This window comes from Cyrtonyx montezumae, unplaced genomic scaffold, assembly GCF_038088225.1.
Source record: "Cyrtonyx montezumae isolate F1298 unplaced genomic scaffold, pur_monq_1.0 scaffold_3, whole genome shotgun sequence".
NCBI classification, from domain to species: domain Eukaryota; kingdom Metazoa; phylum Chordata; class Aves; order Galliformes; family Odontophoridae; genus Cyrtonyx; species Cyrtonyx montezumae.
The window spans coordinates 61,114,160-61,127,013 of NW_027072034.1; the positions used below are offsets into that span (position 1 = coordinate 61,114,160).

Genomic DNA, 12,854 nt, shown 5'->3' on the forward strand with positions numbered 1-12,854 from the left:
AAAAAAGAGAGGTAAGTGGGGCTGTGCCCCTTATGCCAGGTATGAGCACTTCCTTGTGCAGGTTAGATATTAGGAATAAATTATTCTCCACAAAGAGCAGTGAGGCAGTGGCACAGGCTGCCAGGGAGGTGGTGGAGTCACCATCCCTGGAGGTGTTCGAGAGCTGTGTGGATGTGGCACAGAGCGATGTAGTCAGTGGGCATGGTGGGGGTGGGCTGACAATTGGACTAGGTGATCTTAAGAGGGTTTTTCCAATCTTAGTGATTCTGTAATTCTATGATAAATCCTCTAATGACTTCTAGCAAAAGTTCACAGAGAGTTAATAGAATTCACTTTATTTTTTCTTTTCATTGCCACTCCTGATTACAATGTCATGATAAGTTAAAACTGATGACATTTTAAGTACTATAGGTTGGTAAAACTAAGCCAAATCTGTCCTCTTGAGGATGCTTAAACAACACATCTCAAGTGATTTTATTAACCTGCAGATGGTCTACTAGCAGATGCACTACTAGTGCAAAGGTGAATTAACTCCGTTGAGTTACAGGCTCAGAGACTGCATGGCCTAAATGCAGCAGTGGCCATCTGGGCCAGTTTCATTTAACATTTTTATCAGTGAAATCAATGAGGGGATGGAGTGCACCCTGTGTAAGTTCGGGTGGGAGCACTGATCTCACTCCTAGGCTCTGCAGAGGAATGTGGATGGGCTGGATTCATGGGCCATGTCCAATTGTATGGTTAAATGCCATGTGTGAGAACCGTGTCATAAAAAACTTCATGCAGTGGGGATGACCAGCAGCAGAAAAGGACTTCATCAACAGCCAGACCAACATGAGCTAGCAATATGCCCAGGTAGCTAATAGAGCCAGTGACATCCTAGCTTGTATCATAAATAGCATGGCCAGCAGGACTAAGGAAGCATTCAGCACAGGTGAGACTCCACCTCAGGTGCTGTGCTTAGTTTTGGGCAGTTCACTACAGAAAAGGCATTGAGTTGCTCAGCTGAGTGCAGAGAAGACAGAAGAAGCTGGTGCAGGGACTAGAAAACCAAAGGGGTGAGGAGCAGCTGAGGCTGCTTAGTCTGGAGACGAAGAGGCTGAGGGAGGACGGCCCTCTCTACAGCCACCTGGAAGGATGAACCGGAGCGCGCATCCCGGCCGCGCTGAGGAGAAGCGGGAGCGCGCGCTCGATCTCCCCGGCAGCAGCTGGCTGTGCCTGCGGGCCCGCCTCTCTCACCGCGCATGCGCGCTGCGAGTCCGGCCATCCTGAGGCGCGGCGCTACTGGAGCGGAGCGGAGCGGAGCGGAGCCATGGCGCTGCACGTCCCCAAAGCCCCGGGCTTCGCCCAGATGCTCAAGGAGGGGGCGAAGGTGAGAGCGGCCCCGCGCTGTGCGCGCCTCCATCGTCCATCCTTCATCCTCTCCCTTCTCCCGCTGCGAGCGGGCGGGGAAGGTTCTGGAAGAGCGCGGCGGCTCCACGCGGCCCGGCGCGGCCTGGGCTCCCGGCTGCGGCCCCCGACCCCGCGTGGCTGCGTGCTGGGGGCGGCCTTCTAGAAGGCTCTGCTGCTGGAGCCTCGTTGCGGTCGGAGATAGAGCCGAGGTAGAAAGGAAGCAGCTTATTTTTCTTGTGGGTGGGGAAAAAAGGAGGAGAGTTCTTGTTGCTCAGCTCACTTGCAGTAGCGCCGGCTCAGCACGCTGTTTGCGCCTTGGAGAGAAGGAACGGCCTCTTCTAGGGGTGGGGGAGAGCAGGGTGCTCTAGGTGCTGGTGCTCCAAAGGAAGAAAAAGAGCAGCCGTAGGGAGAGCTGTGTTCTACCAGACGAGCGAGTTCTGAGGTGCTTTCTTCTCATTTAGAGAATAGTTACAATGGAGCCACATGCTTATAGCAGCCTTCCAGTAACTGCAGGGGGCTTACAGGAAAGCTGGGGAGGGCCTTTTTATAAGGGCAGGTAGCAACAGGATGAGGAGAGATGGTTTTAAACTAGGAAAGGGCAAACTTAGACTAGATGTTAAGAAGAAATTCTTTACTGTGAGGGTGGTGAGACACTGGCACAAGTTGCCCAGCAGTGTTGTGGATGCCCTCTCCCTGTATGCATTCAAGTCCAAGCTGGATGGGGCTTTGAGCAACCTGCTCTAGAGGGATGTGTCCCTGCCTATATATTGCAGGTGGGTTGGAACTACATGATGTTAAAGGTCCCTTCCAATCCAGACTGTTCTATGATTCTCTCTTCTCTTATGGGGTATAGTCTGTTTCTTGCATGGTTTATAAGTAAGGCCCTCTCAGGAGATCCATTCTTCTAAACTGAAGCTAGGCTGATCACCTTCTCAAACACCAATAGTTTCTGAATCATAAAGTCATTTAGGCTGGAAAAAGCATAATGATCATTAAGACTAGCCATCATCCTGACCTGAGTCTAATGACTAATCCATGTCACTTGGTGCATGGACATACACGCTCCAATGTGTTAAATTAAGTCACTGAATTAAAGAAGTGCAAACCATTTTACTCTTAAATTTTTGAGCCCCTCATTTGAATGTAAGACAGTTAAATGATTTTGTGAAACAGAGTTGTGAGTAAAGAAGCAAAGCACTTTGTCACATGCCCCTGCTCTTCCCTTCTTTCTCCAGGCTGCTCTTAGTTATTTTCTATCTTCGTTTAGTATGCCATTAATATTTTATTTAGTAGCCTTTCACCATCTAAAGGAGGTCTTTGAGAAAAAAGGAAACAGGCTTTTTATCAGCGTTAGCTATTATGATAGGACAAGGGAAAATGGTTTGGAATTGAAATAGGAGAGATTTAGATTGCATATAATGCAGGAGTTTTTTTTACCATAAGGGTAGTAAAGCACTGGTACAGGTTGCCCAGAAAGGTGATGGATGCCCCATCCCTAGAGACAGTCAAGGTCAGGCTGGATGGTGCTCTGAGTACCTGATGCAGTTGTGGGTATCCCTGCTCATTGTAGGGGAGTTGGACCAGGTGACCTTTCAAGTTTCCTTCCAACTCAAATGGTTCTGTAATTTTTTCTTGAGAGGAAGTAAGATGCAAGCACTAAAAAATCAAGTCACTTATACAGCTTTCTGTTTGGAAACTTCCTGTGCTTGCTAAGTTGAGTGGGAGCACATGCAACATCTCAGTGTCTTTGGGTAAAGTTTAGTTTAAACTTTTTGTGAAGCATCAGTTCTATCTGAAAGTTTTGCTAACTTGATAGATTATCACTGCTTCTTTGAAAATTGACTAGTTCTGAGCAGTTTTTCTTCATCTGTTTGCTTTTAGCATTACTCAGGACTAGAGGAAGCTGTCTACAGGAACATCCAGGCATGCAAAGAACTTGCTCAAACCACCCGTACAGCTTATGGACCCAATGGTAAGTAAATCCTGAAACTGTTGTAGCTGATGTGTCTAAAGGCTCATCCTGCTTTGACAATTGTTTCTTGAATGAAGATGTTGGACTTACTGTACAACTCCAGGTGTAGTTGTTGTGGCTATAATACTCATTGTTTTTGTCTGGTTAGTTCTTCAGTTATGCACTGTGTACCTGCCTTTCCTGGGTTTTTGTTCCTGTTTTGCTGCAGTTATGTTGTCCTCTTTGCTGTCTTACTGCTATATGGAAGACCTACAGAAATGAGAGGGAAGGTGGTAACCTTGTAGATAGTCACGATCAGTGTAATCGTACTGTGTTCTGATACAGCAGAACAGTGGTGTTCTCCAGTGGTAGTTAATTAAACCATACTCCAATATTTCTGAAAAGAAAACTGCTTGTTCAGAAATAAGTTCTTTGTAATGTAACGCTCTCCCTAGTGTTACTTCACAAAAATACATAAGAATCTGAAGTTAAAAACAGGGCTCATGTTTTCATGTACCAGATGAACTGGGAAGCTATGGGAACTGTATTTCTGTGCCTAATGGATTTTTTCCCCATTAGGAATGAACAAAATGGTTATCAATCATCTGGAGAAGCTTTTTGTTACAAATGATGCTGCTACTATCTTGAGAGAGCTGGAGGTGAGTTCTCTTGGAATGGGTCGGTTGGAAGAGACCTCTAAAGATTAAAGTCCAACTACCTGACCGCTTCAGGACTAACCAAAAGCTAGATGCCGTTGTTGGGAATGGTGTCCAAATGTGTCCTAAACACCAAAAGCCATGGGGCATTAACAAGTGCAAAAGCCTGTTGCAGTGTGTGACCTTGATGGTAAACTTCCTGATGTTCAGTCTGAACCTCCTCAGTACAGCTTTGTAAGTGGTTGTAACTTGTTCCTTTTAGCGTGGGTCACTGTGGCTCCGTTGTTAGGAATTTTATGTCACCCTCCTATTATATATGCCATTTTGTGTTTACATTTGTCATTGGATTTGGGTAAAATAACTGGACTGTACCCAGCATGAGGGGTTGAACCCTTCTGTAAAGAAGCATCAAGCAGTTGCAGAAGATGGTTAGTAAATGACTACTTCTTTTCCTCCCAAACCAGTGTAGGTTTATAAAAGAGTAAGTCTAGACAGTATGGTGTTTGGCAAACTTGAATGAAATAGCCTTTGTGTTTGTCTTGTGGTGGTTGCCACGTTCTTCTGTTTGCTTAGAATATGATAATTGGATTTATGAAGATGGGGATATAACAGCACCCACTTCTAGGTAAAGTAAAAAAAATTGTAGGAAGGATGTCAGATGTGTAATAGAAATTACTGAGTTCTACTCTTAGATAAAAAAAAATTATTCTAAAATAGTTAGCAGTAAACTTTGTCAACTGTAGGATAGTTTCCTCAAACCAGTATCATTATCTTACGTAACCTGTTGCATTAGTATGTGGTTGAAGTAGAATAACTATGCAAGACTCAAGTCAACTTACTGCTTAATCTACTGGGAAAAGCAGTATTGATGACATTAAAGTATCAGATACTCCAGTTATATTCAAGAATGTAGAGTTTTTATTACACTTGAGGGAAAACAAAAGGGAAAGCAGTGTAGTCTCTTAAGTGGATAAAACACTAGACTAAACTACTAAACTGTAGTTTAGAAATTTACTTCATGTGTTACACATACAAATTGAACTTGAAGGTCTAAATTCAGGATTCTTTCATGTTGCAGAATGTGATGGTGAGACTTGGGCACACTGCAAAAATAGTATAGAACCGATAATGAGAATGTTGGACTCAAGTTGTAGGGAAGATGTTCAGTTCTTTGTTATTTTTCATAGATATTTGTACTTTTTCTTATTATAGAAATTACCCAATTGATCTGTTCTGCTTTTTTTTTTCTACTTTCTGCATTCTATGTATCTTCAGATAGAACTGAAATGAGAGCGCTTCTCCTGGGTGCACACAAAAACCTGGAACTGCAGTATAGATGGGGTGGCAGTGGTGTTAGTGACAAAGGTGTGCACCTTCTTTTATAGGTCCAGCACCCTGCTGCAAAAATGCTTGTGATGGCTTCCCACATGCAAGAGCAAGAAGTTGGAGATGGAACCAACTTTGTGCTTGTTTTTGCTGGAGTCCTGCTGGAGTTAGCAGAAGACCTTCTGAGGATGGGATTATCAGTCTCAGAGGCAAGTTACATTGTTAATGCAGTACATGAGTCTTGAGTTCAGACTGCAGCTGCTCACTGTTTTCAAGTCAGAGTGCTGTGAATGGTGTATGTCATTTGAATTAATTTTTAATTAGAGATGTATTGTGTTTGCTGCTTGTGATTGCTTGTTTCCCTGGTATGCTTTTTCATCTGTTTGATTTAGTGAACTTCTAAAAGGAAACATAGGCAGTGTGAATGCACAGTGAGGTACAGTAGTAAATATTTGCTGTTGTTGCACAGGTGATTGAAGGATATGAAAAAGCGTGCAAGAAAGCTCTAGAAATTCTTCCGGATTTGGTGTGCTGTTCTGCAAAGAACCTTAGAGATGTTGATGAAGTGGCATCTTTGTTGCATACTTCAGTAATGAGCAAACAGTATGGCAATGAAAGTTTTTTGTCAAAGCTTATTGCTCAAGCCTGTGGTAAGTACATAAGAACGTATCTGTGCATGCATCTAAAAAACTGAGTGTTTTTGCTTGTGGTTCTTCACGGCCTGGATGGTTTATCAAGTTTAATGAAATACATTGGCCTCTGGAATGAGTATAATGTTTCTGGTGTTGAACTCTTCATTGACTTTGTGGCTTAGAAAAACCCTGTACTTTCTACTAGATTTGGAAGTAGTTGCTTACTTTTATGTCTTTCAAGCTGAAACCCATCTTTCCTGGCCTTTTTTGACTTGAAGGAAATACAGTCCACTTCAGAAAAGCTGTTGCTAGTCTCAGCCACAGAACAATGAAAGCAGGACTGTAGTTGTATTGAGCTGTTGGTTTCTCCTTTTAGACTTCAAAGTAAAACATGTAGTTTAAGTGCTTCCTAAAAATACTCTGGGTCAGGCTTCATTCAAACATGAGTTTCTAAATGGATCTTTGGATTTCATTCAGGCTGGCAGTTAAATTAATGTTGCTTTCTGAATACTGCTACGTTTTAAAAAGAATTTAGTGGGAAAAAGTGGGAAATCCAATTACCTTTAATTAGGCAGTTCAAACGATAGAACTCTAGTACTTCAGGAAAAGCTCTAGGTTTTATTTATGGTGTCGTAATCTTACTTGACTCATTAAGCAACACAAATATATATTTTTTTCTCCTTCCAAACAGTTTCTATTCTTCCTGATTCGGGTCATTTCAATGTTGATAATATCAGAGTGTGCAAGATTGTGGTAAGTTGAGTATAGATTTACTGTAAGCTAAGAAGTTTAATGAAATTACTTAGTTTTTAGGCCTTTCTACTTTTGAAAATGCCTCTACTGTTCTAATCTCTGTTGTGCTGTAGCATGTTTTGGAAATTGGTCTCCACGTTCCTTGTTTACTGCCCAGTAGCTGATTTCAGAAATAGAAATTGATAAAATTTGCATTAAATCAGATATGTTAATTATCTACAGGGACTGCTGCTTTGTAGTAGAAGCATAGAATCATTAAGGTTGGAAAAGACCCCTAAGATCACCCAGTCCAACCATCAGCCCACCCCCACCGTGCCCACTGACCACATCCCTCAGTGCCACGTCCGCATGGCTCCTGAACATCTCCAGGGATGGTGACTGCACCACCTCCCTGGGCAGTGCCTCACTGCTCTTGCTGAGAAGAAATCGTTGCTAATACCTAACCCGTTTTTTCAAAGTGGGACTTTAGGCCTCAAGAGATTGTGTAGAACTGGAGCAAAGATTTTTCCCCTTCCTATTTTTTCCTTAAGTCTTGTCTTCTGTTTGTGTGGCAGTGGGGATTGGTAGGTTCAAGTAAATGTAGGGACTGCTTTTGGAAAGTGTAGTGCAGCTTTCTGGCAGTACATGAAATGATGAGTGATGCGACTTTCTTTCCCTTCTATCTCTTTTCTACCAGGGTGCTGGTGTCTCTGCTTCATCAGTGCTACATGGCATGGTTTTTAAAAAGGAAACTGAAGGAGATGTTACTTCTGTCAAAGATGCAAAAATAGCTGTGTATTCCTGCCCTTTTGATGGTATGATAACTGAAACTAAGGTATGTAGAAGCTCAAAATAAATTATGTATCTACATATGCTTATTTGTGGCTCTTAGCCTCTTATTTTTAGACTTAACTATAAATATTTTTGACACTTGGTGATTAAGATATATTTGTTAAGACTGAGTTCATTAGTCTAAAAAAGTTCATAGAAAACTTCTGAACCTAATTTTGCTCGATAGGGGTTTTGATGGTGTGGGTGGGTCTTGTGTTTTTTGTTGGTTATTCTTTTTCTTTTAATCCTGTGTTGCCTGGAAAGTGTGTCAGTGTGACACAGTAAGCAGAATTGAGGTTTATGGATAGGTTGGGAGACAGTAATTTGTCTAAAACTTTTAGGGTTTTTAGTTGACACTGAATTGGTGTGTTTGCGTGTGTTTTATACTAGGGCACCGTGCTAATAAAGAATGCTGAAGAGCTGATGAATTTCAGCAAGGGAGAAGAAAACCTAATGGATGTGCAAGTCAAAGCTATTGCTGATAGTGGTGCAAATGTAGTTGTAACAGGTGGCAAAGTGGCAGACATGGCACTTCATTATGCCAACAAATACAATCTTATGATAGTCAGGTAAGCACTAGAATACATGAGACATTTGCTTTACCAGATGTATGAAATGTACATGGTGTATTGTCTCTGGCCTCTCAAATGACTTACAGTGCAGAGTACTGCAGGCTGTTTTTGTAGTAGTTAAAAACCTGAGGTGCAGTGGTGGTTTCCTAGCTTATGTTTCCTGATAGTATTTAACCTTTATGTGGTAACTAAGTGGGTACTACTCAGCTGCATCCACAAACATGTTATTATCATGAGGATTCTTCCTGGACAGTCATTATATGAAACATTTGCAATGATGAGCTGCATCTCTGTGCATCACTGTTACGCTGATGAATGGAAGAACTAATTTCTAATACTTTTCAGCCACTTCTGTGGACCTTCAGTCTGCTTAAAAGTACATTCTGCAGAACATAAAGACAAATCACGTGATAGTGCCTTTCACATCTTATGTAGATAAGTTGCTAAAAACTAACTTTATCAATGCTGTCTTAAAATTGTGAACTGCTGCAGGTGAAGCGTGATTTCTTAGATTATTACAGAGGTGGTGTAAAAATCAGCTGAAGTGTTATGCAGTACAAGATTGGTAATTTCCATCCATTTGGATTACTTGTTTTCAAACTATTAAAAAAGTCATTGTATAGAATCTCTTTTAATTGATGCAGTACGTTTTGTTGGATGTCATAGTTGACAGAATGCTGTCAAGTTAAGGGGAGAATACTTATTTGTGTTAGAACTTGTGGAACTTGTGAATAACCAGGCTGCTTTTGTTTTTGAAAGGTTGAACTCCAAATGGGATCTGAGAAGACTGTGCAAAACTGTTGGTGCAACGGCCCTACCCAGACTGGTATGGGATTTTCAGATCAGGGGTGGATAGGAGACCACTGATGAGTAGGATCGCCTCCTGACCTTTGTTTTTTTCTTCTTCCAGACCCCCCCTACCTTAGAAGAAATGGGTCACTGCAATAGTGTGTATTTGTCAGAGGTTGGAGATACGCAAGTTGTTGTGTTTAAGCACGGTATGTATGTTCTGTAGAGTTCTAATGCTACTGTTCTATGAGGATGGTACTCATGTATTTACATCTAAAAAATTAGCTTGGTAATGAGCATCTCTCTCCAAACAGAAAAGGAGGATGGTGCTATTTCTACTATACTCATTCGTGGATCTACAGACAATCTGATGGATGATATCGAGAGAGCAGTTGATGATGGTGTAAATACTTTCAAAGTACTCACAAGGGTAAGTACTTAGAATGTTTCTGTTGTCAAAACTGAGCTATGGATTAGTTTGAGGCAAGGTCCCTGTTTGCTTTGGGGTTGTTTGTTGTAAAGGCATTAACTTCCACTTACATTATCAATTCAGGAGCATTTTTGATGGGTTGAAAACACTGTGCAAAGAAGATTGTTGCCAGTGTTCTCATCAGTACATTTATGGCTGTCTGTAGATGGCTTATGATGATCACTTTTCTGTTGAGAAGACTGGGAGTTCTTGAGTAAATGCTGGCTTGCCAAAGGGTTATAAAATTTTTATGGTTTTTTTTTTTTCAAACACAAACCAAAACCATTGTGATAACTCTTGATATATTAAACTTAGCTTATAGTAGATTCATTTTATGCATACTGTTTCCTAAGTACTTAACAGTTAGTGGAAAAGATGGAAAAAAAAACAAAAAAACCACCAGGAATTCAGTCTTCAGCTTATGAGTAATTGAAATGACTTATACGAAGAGAACAAAATGAGCCTGCATTATTATCTTTCTTGAAGGATATTTGGAAGAAATGATTACATTCTGGTAAATGTCTCTTGATAAAGTGTTCTAAAAAATAAAATTTCTAGAAATGAAGAGGTAAATGAGATGTTTTCTGTTTTTTGTGGTCTGTCCATAGGATAAACGTCTTGTTCCTGGAGGTGGTGCAACAGAGATTGAATTAGCCAAGCAGATCACATCCTATGGAGAGGTACAGCTGTTCTTTTGGTTGTTTCTGGGCTTGTTTTTTGTCTTACGTACATACTTATATACATAACAGCTACATGTAAATCAGTAGAAGAATGGCAAGAAAGTACTTCCCTATAATACTGTTGTTTCAAATGCCTGCACTGTGTTCTCTTTAGACTTGTCCTGGGCTTGACCAGTATGCCATCAAGAAGTTTGCTGAAGCATTTGAAGCCATTCCTCGAGCATTGGCAGAAAATTCTGGAGTAAAGGCAAATGAAGTCATCTCCAAACTTTATGCCGTGCATCAGGAAGGCAACAAAAATGTCGGATTTGATATTGAGGTAAGCAGTTTCTCACATTACTTATGGAAAAAATTACCTCAGAAATTGTAAACTTGAAAACGTAGTAACTTACTAGATAGAAGCCTGTAAAATCTTAAAAGGTTTTTCCTGTTTTAAAGGCTGAAGCTGCTGCTGTGAAGGATATGTTAGAAGCTGGCATATTGGACACATACCTGGGAAAATTTTGGGGCATCAAGCTGGCTACAAACGCAGCAGTAACTGTCCTACGAGTCGATCAGGTAAGCTTAAATAAAAGCAGTCTGCGTGCTAAACTGAAACCTCTGCTATAACTCGGTGTATAGAAAGCTAATACAAAGTACGAGAGTGTTCTGGGATTACAAGGCATATAAATCCGATGCTGGAAAACTTAGTTTTGTTGAAACGAAGTTTCAAAAGTTACTCTCAAAACATGAGGATTTGGTTTCTTGGGGAGCTCATATTTTGGAATATGAGTGGAGATATTTCAACAACCGAACAAGTGCTGTTCAGTGTTCCTTTTCTAAGATTTGGCAACTGATACCCGTGCCGAGGGTTATCACAAGAAACCCTTTCCCTTGTATTATTTCTGCGTTAAAATCTCACCTCAGGAAAATGTTTATAATCTTAATGGTAAAAAATGTTCACTTGTCATGCAGAATTCTAGCAAAAATGTATTTGCATGTAAAATTTCTGTAGATTATTATGGCAAAAGCAGCAGGTGGTCCAAAAGTCCCTAAACAACAAGGACACTGGGATAAGGATGACTGGAGAGATGAGCCTGAAAAGTAGCATCAGTAAGCTCTGTCAGAGAAGTACCAGTGTGTGAGAGCATGTGTGAGCATACTGACAATCACATGGTGGATCTGCTTTCTTTTTGAGGGCATGTAACACCGCTGTTTAATGTGTGCTCGTTTCTTATTTCATCCTCATTTGTGCCATAGTAAACAAAGTCATATCTCTTCAATGAAATATTAGTTTTAAGAACGACGAGGATGGTTTTAGTCTTACCTGCCACTGGAACGAGTGCAGAAAATAAGCCTCTAACCAAGCAATGCTAGTGGAACTTGTGCTTTAAAGGGAGCATCCAGGCTGGAGTTCTGAACAATAGCTCTGATAATTCTGCTTGGTTTCATGTGCAACCTGTAAAGCAGTCACCACTTAGTTTATTTAAGTGCTTGTGTTTTATTAGACTAACCTATTTTGCATGTAAAAGCACTTTGTATGTCAGGGCTCAGCTGCCAATTTCAAATAAAAAATACAAGTATCAGTAAGTTGGATAATAATGATCACATGTTTAGGTTCAGAGCACTGCATAACCTGTGAAATATTTTCAGTCAGCATCATAGGACTATAAATCAGAGGTGAGAGAAATGTGAGTCTAACTTTGTTTTTTCTGCTTCCCCCATCATCTTCAAGATCATAATGGCGAAACCAGCCGGTGGTCCTAAACCTCCTTCAGGGAAGAAAGATTGGGATGAAGACCAAAATGATTGAACAACTTAGCTATACTTCTTAAGTTCTGTGATAACGTGAGTTTTGTAATATTCCTGTTGGGGCCTGTCACGATGTTTTGGTCTCTTGCCTTTAAGTTATGAACTGCATTCAGTCAAGTTCAGAACTTGGAACACTTAATAAACTTACTACTACTACTGCTCTGTTAACTGTGATTTTATTTGGAACTGTTAGAGTTGTCATACTGTTCTTCCCTGCTGGGCACAGCTGTGTCAGGTAGGGGGCAGCCCTGGCCTTACCTCTCCCTGGGGGCTGAGCATCCCCCTGCCTGGGCCGCTGGGTCAGACTGATCACAAGCCAGCTACAAGGAACACAACTGAAAGCACACGCATAACCTTTGCACCTTATTACAGTCCTTGTTCCTTCCTCTGTCTGTGTAAAATGTCAACTGAGTTTTGAAACAATTAAGTACAGCAGTCAGGCTGCAGTCTGTACCTATATTTTGTGTTAAGGTATCTCTTTCATCCTTGTGCGTTCAGGGGCTCTACGCACTCAAAACGTCAGCCAGACAGCGGTGAAATGCATCTCGTTGTAGCAGCTTTACAACAAATGGAGAGGAGAGGGGGTGAGCTGGGAAGTATTTGAGCACGTACATGCAGAGCACTAGGAATTTTTCACATATGCATAGAATTTGCTAAGGTTCTAAATAGTTTGTGTGCCTTAAGGTCCCTTGCAAGAGCTGTGCTTGAAATTCAAGCCACTTCAATAATTCCTTCTTTTATTACTCCTGTCCGTACTCCTTCACAGCCAGAAGGGAGTGGACAGCTAAATCAAGTCTGGAACTACAGCATGCCTAAATATGGTTGCCATACAGCAGCTACACCAGAGCTTGCCTTACAGTTGGTAGCTGGCATGGCTGAAAAACTCAGCAAGTTTTTGGAAGGATTGGCATACTGATTTCATCAGCTGCACAAGTGCTACTGCTGATGACTTCAAGGGTAACAAGAACACATGAGAGCACTCATTTTCTTAGTAAGGGTGTTGTGAAAAATGCACTGAATGTAAACAGCTGCTGCT

The 12,854-nt window shown here is 41.3% G+C and overlaps 1 protein-coding gene across 1 annotated transcript; it reads left to right on the forward strand.

Moving 5' to 3' along the window:
- The first annotated feature begins 1,260 nt into the window (after positions 1–1,260).
- On the forward strand, positions 1,261–11,949 carry CCT8 (chaperonin containing TCP1 subunit 8). The gene is made up of 15 exons (XM_065741786.1): positions 1,261–1,369; positions 3,271–3,361; positions 3,920–3,999; positions 5,382–5,531; positions 5,792–5,972; positions 6,646–6,707; positions 7,384–7,521; positions 7,908–8,086; positions 8,849–8,915; positions 9,000–9,087; positions 9,193–9,308; positions 9,956–10,027; positions 10,182–10,346; positions 10,466–10,585; positions 11,742–11,949. Exons 1-15 carry the CDS (start codon positions 1,310–1,312, stop codon positions 11,817–11,819), a joined length of 1,647 nt encoding a protein of 548 aa, XP_065597858.1. The 5' UTR covers positions 1,261–1,309; the 3' UTR covers positions 11,820–11,949.
- Positions 11,950–12,854: the final 905 nt, after the last annotated feature.

Coding starts and splice junctions, on each gene's coding strand:
- CCT8 (XM_065741786.1), top strand. CDS start 1,310: ATGGCGCTGCACGTCCCCAAAGCCCCGGGCTTCGCCCAGATGCTCAAG. Junction 7,522..7,907: donor GTATGATAACTGAAACTAAG/GTATGTAGAAGC, acceptor GTTTTATACTAG/GGCACCGTGCTAATAAAGAA. Junction 10,347..10,465: donor ATGTCGGATTTGATATTGAG/GTAAGCAGTTTC, acceptor CCTGTTTTAAAG/GCTGAAGCTGCTGCTGTGAA.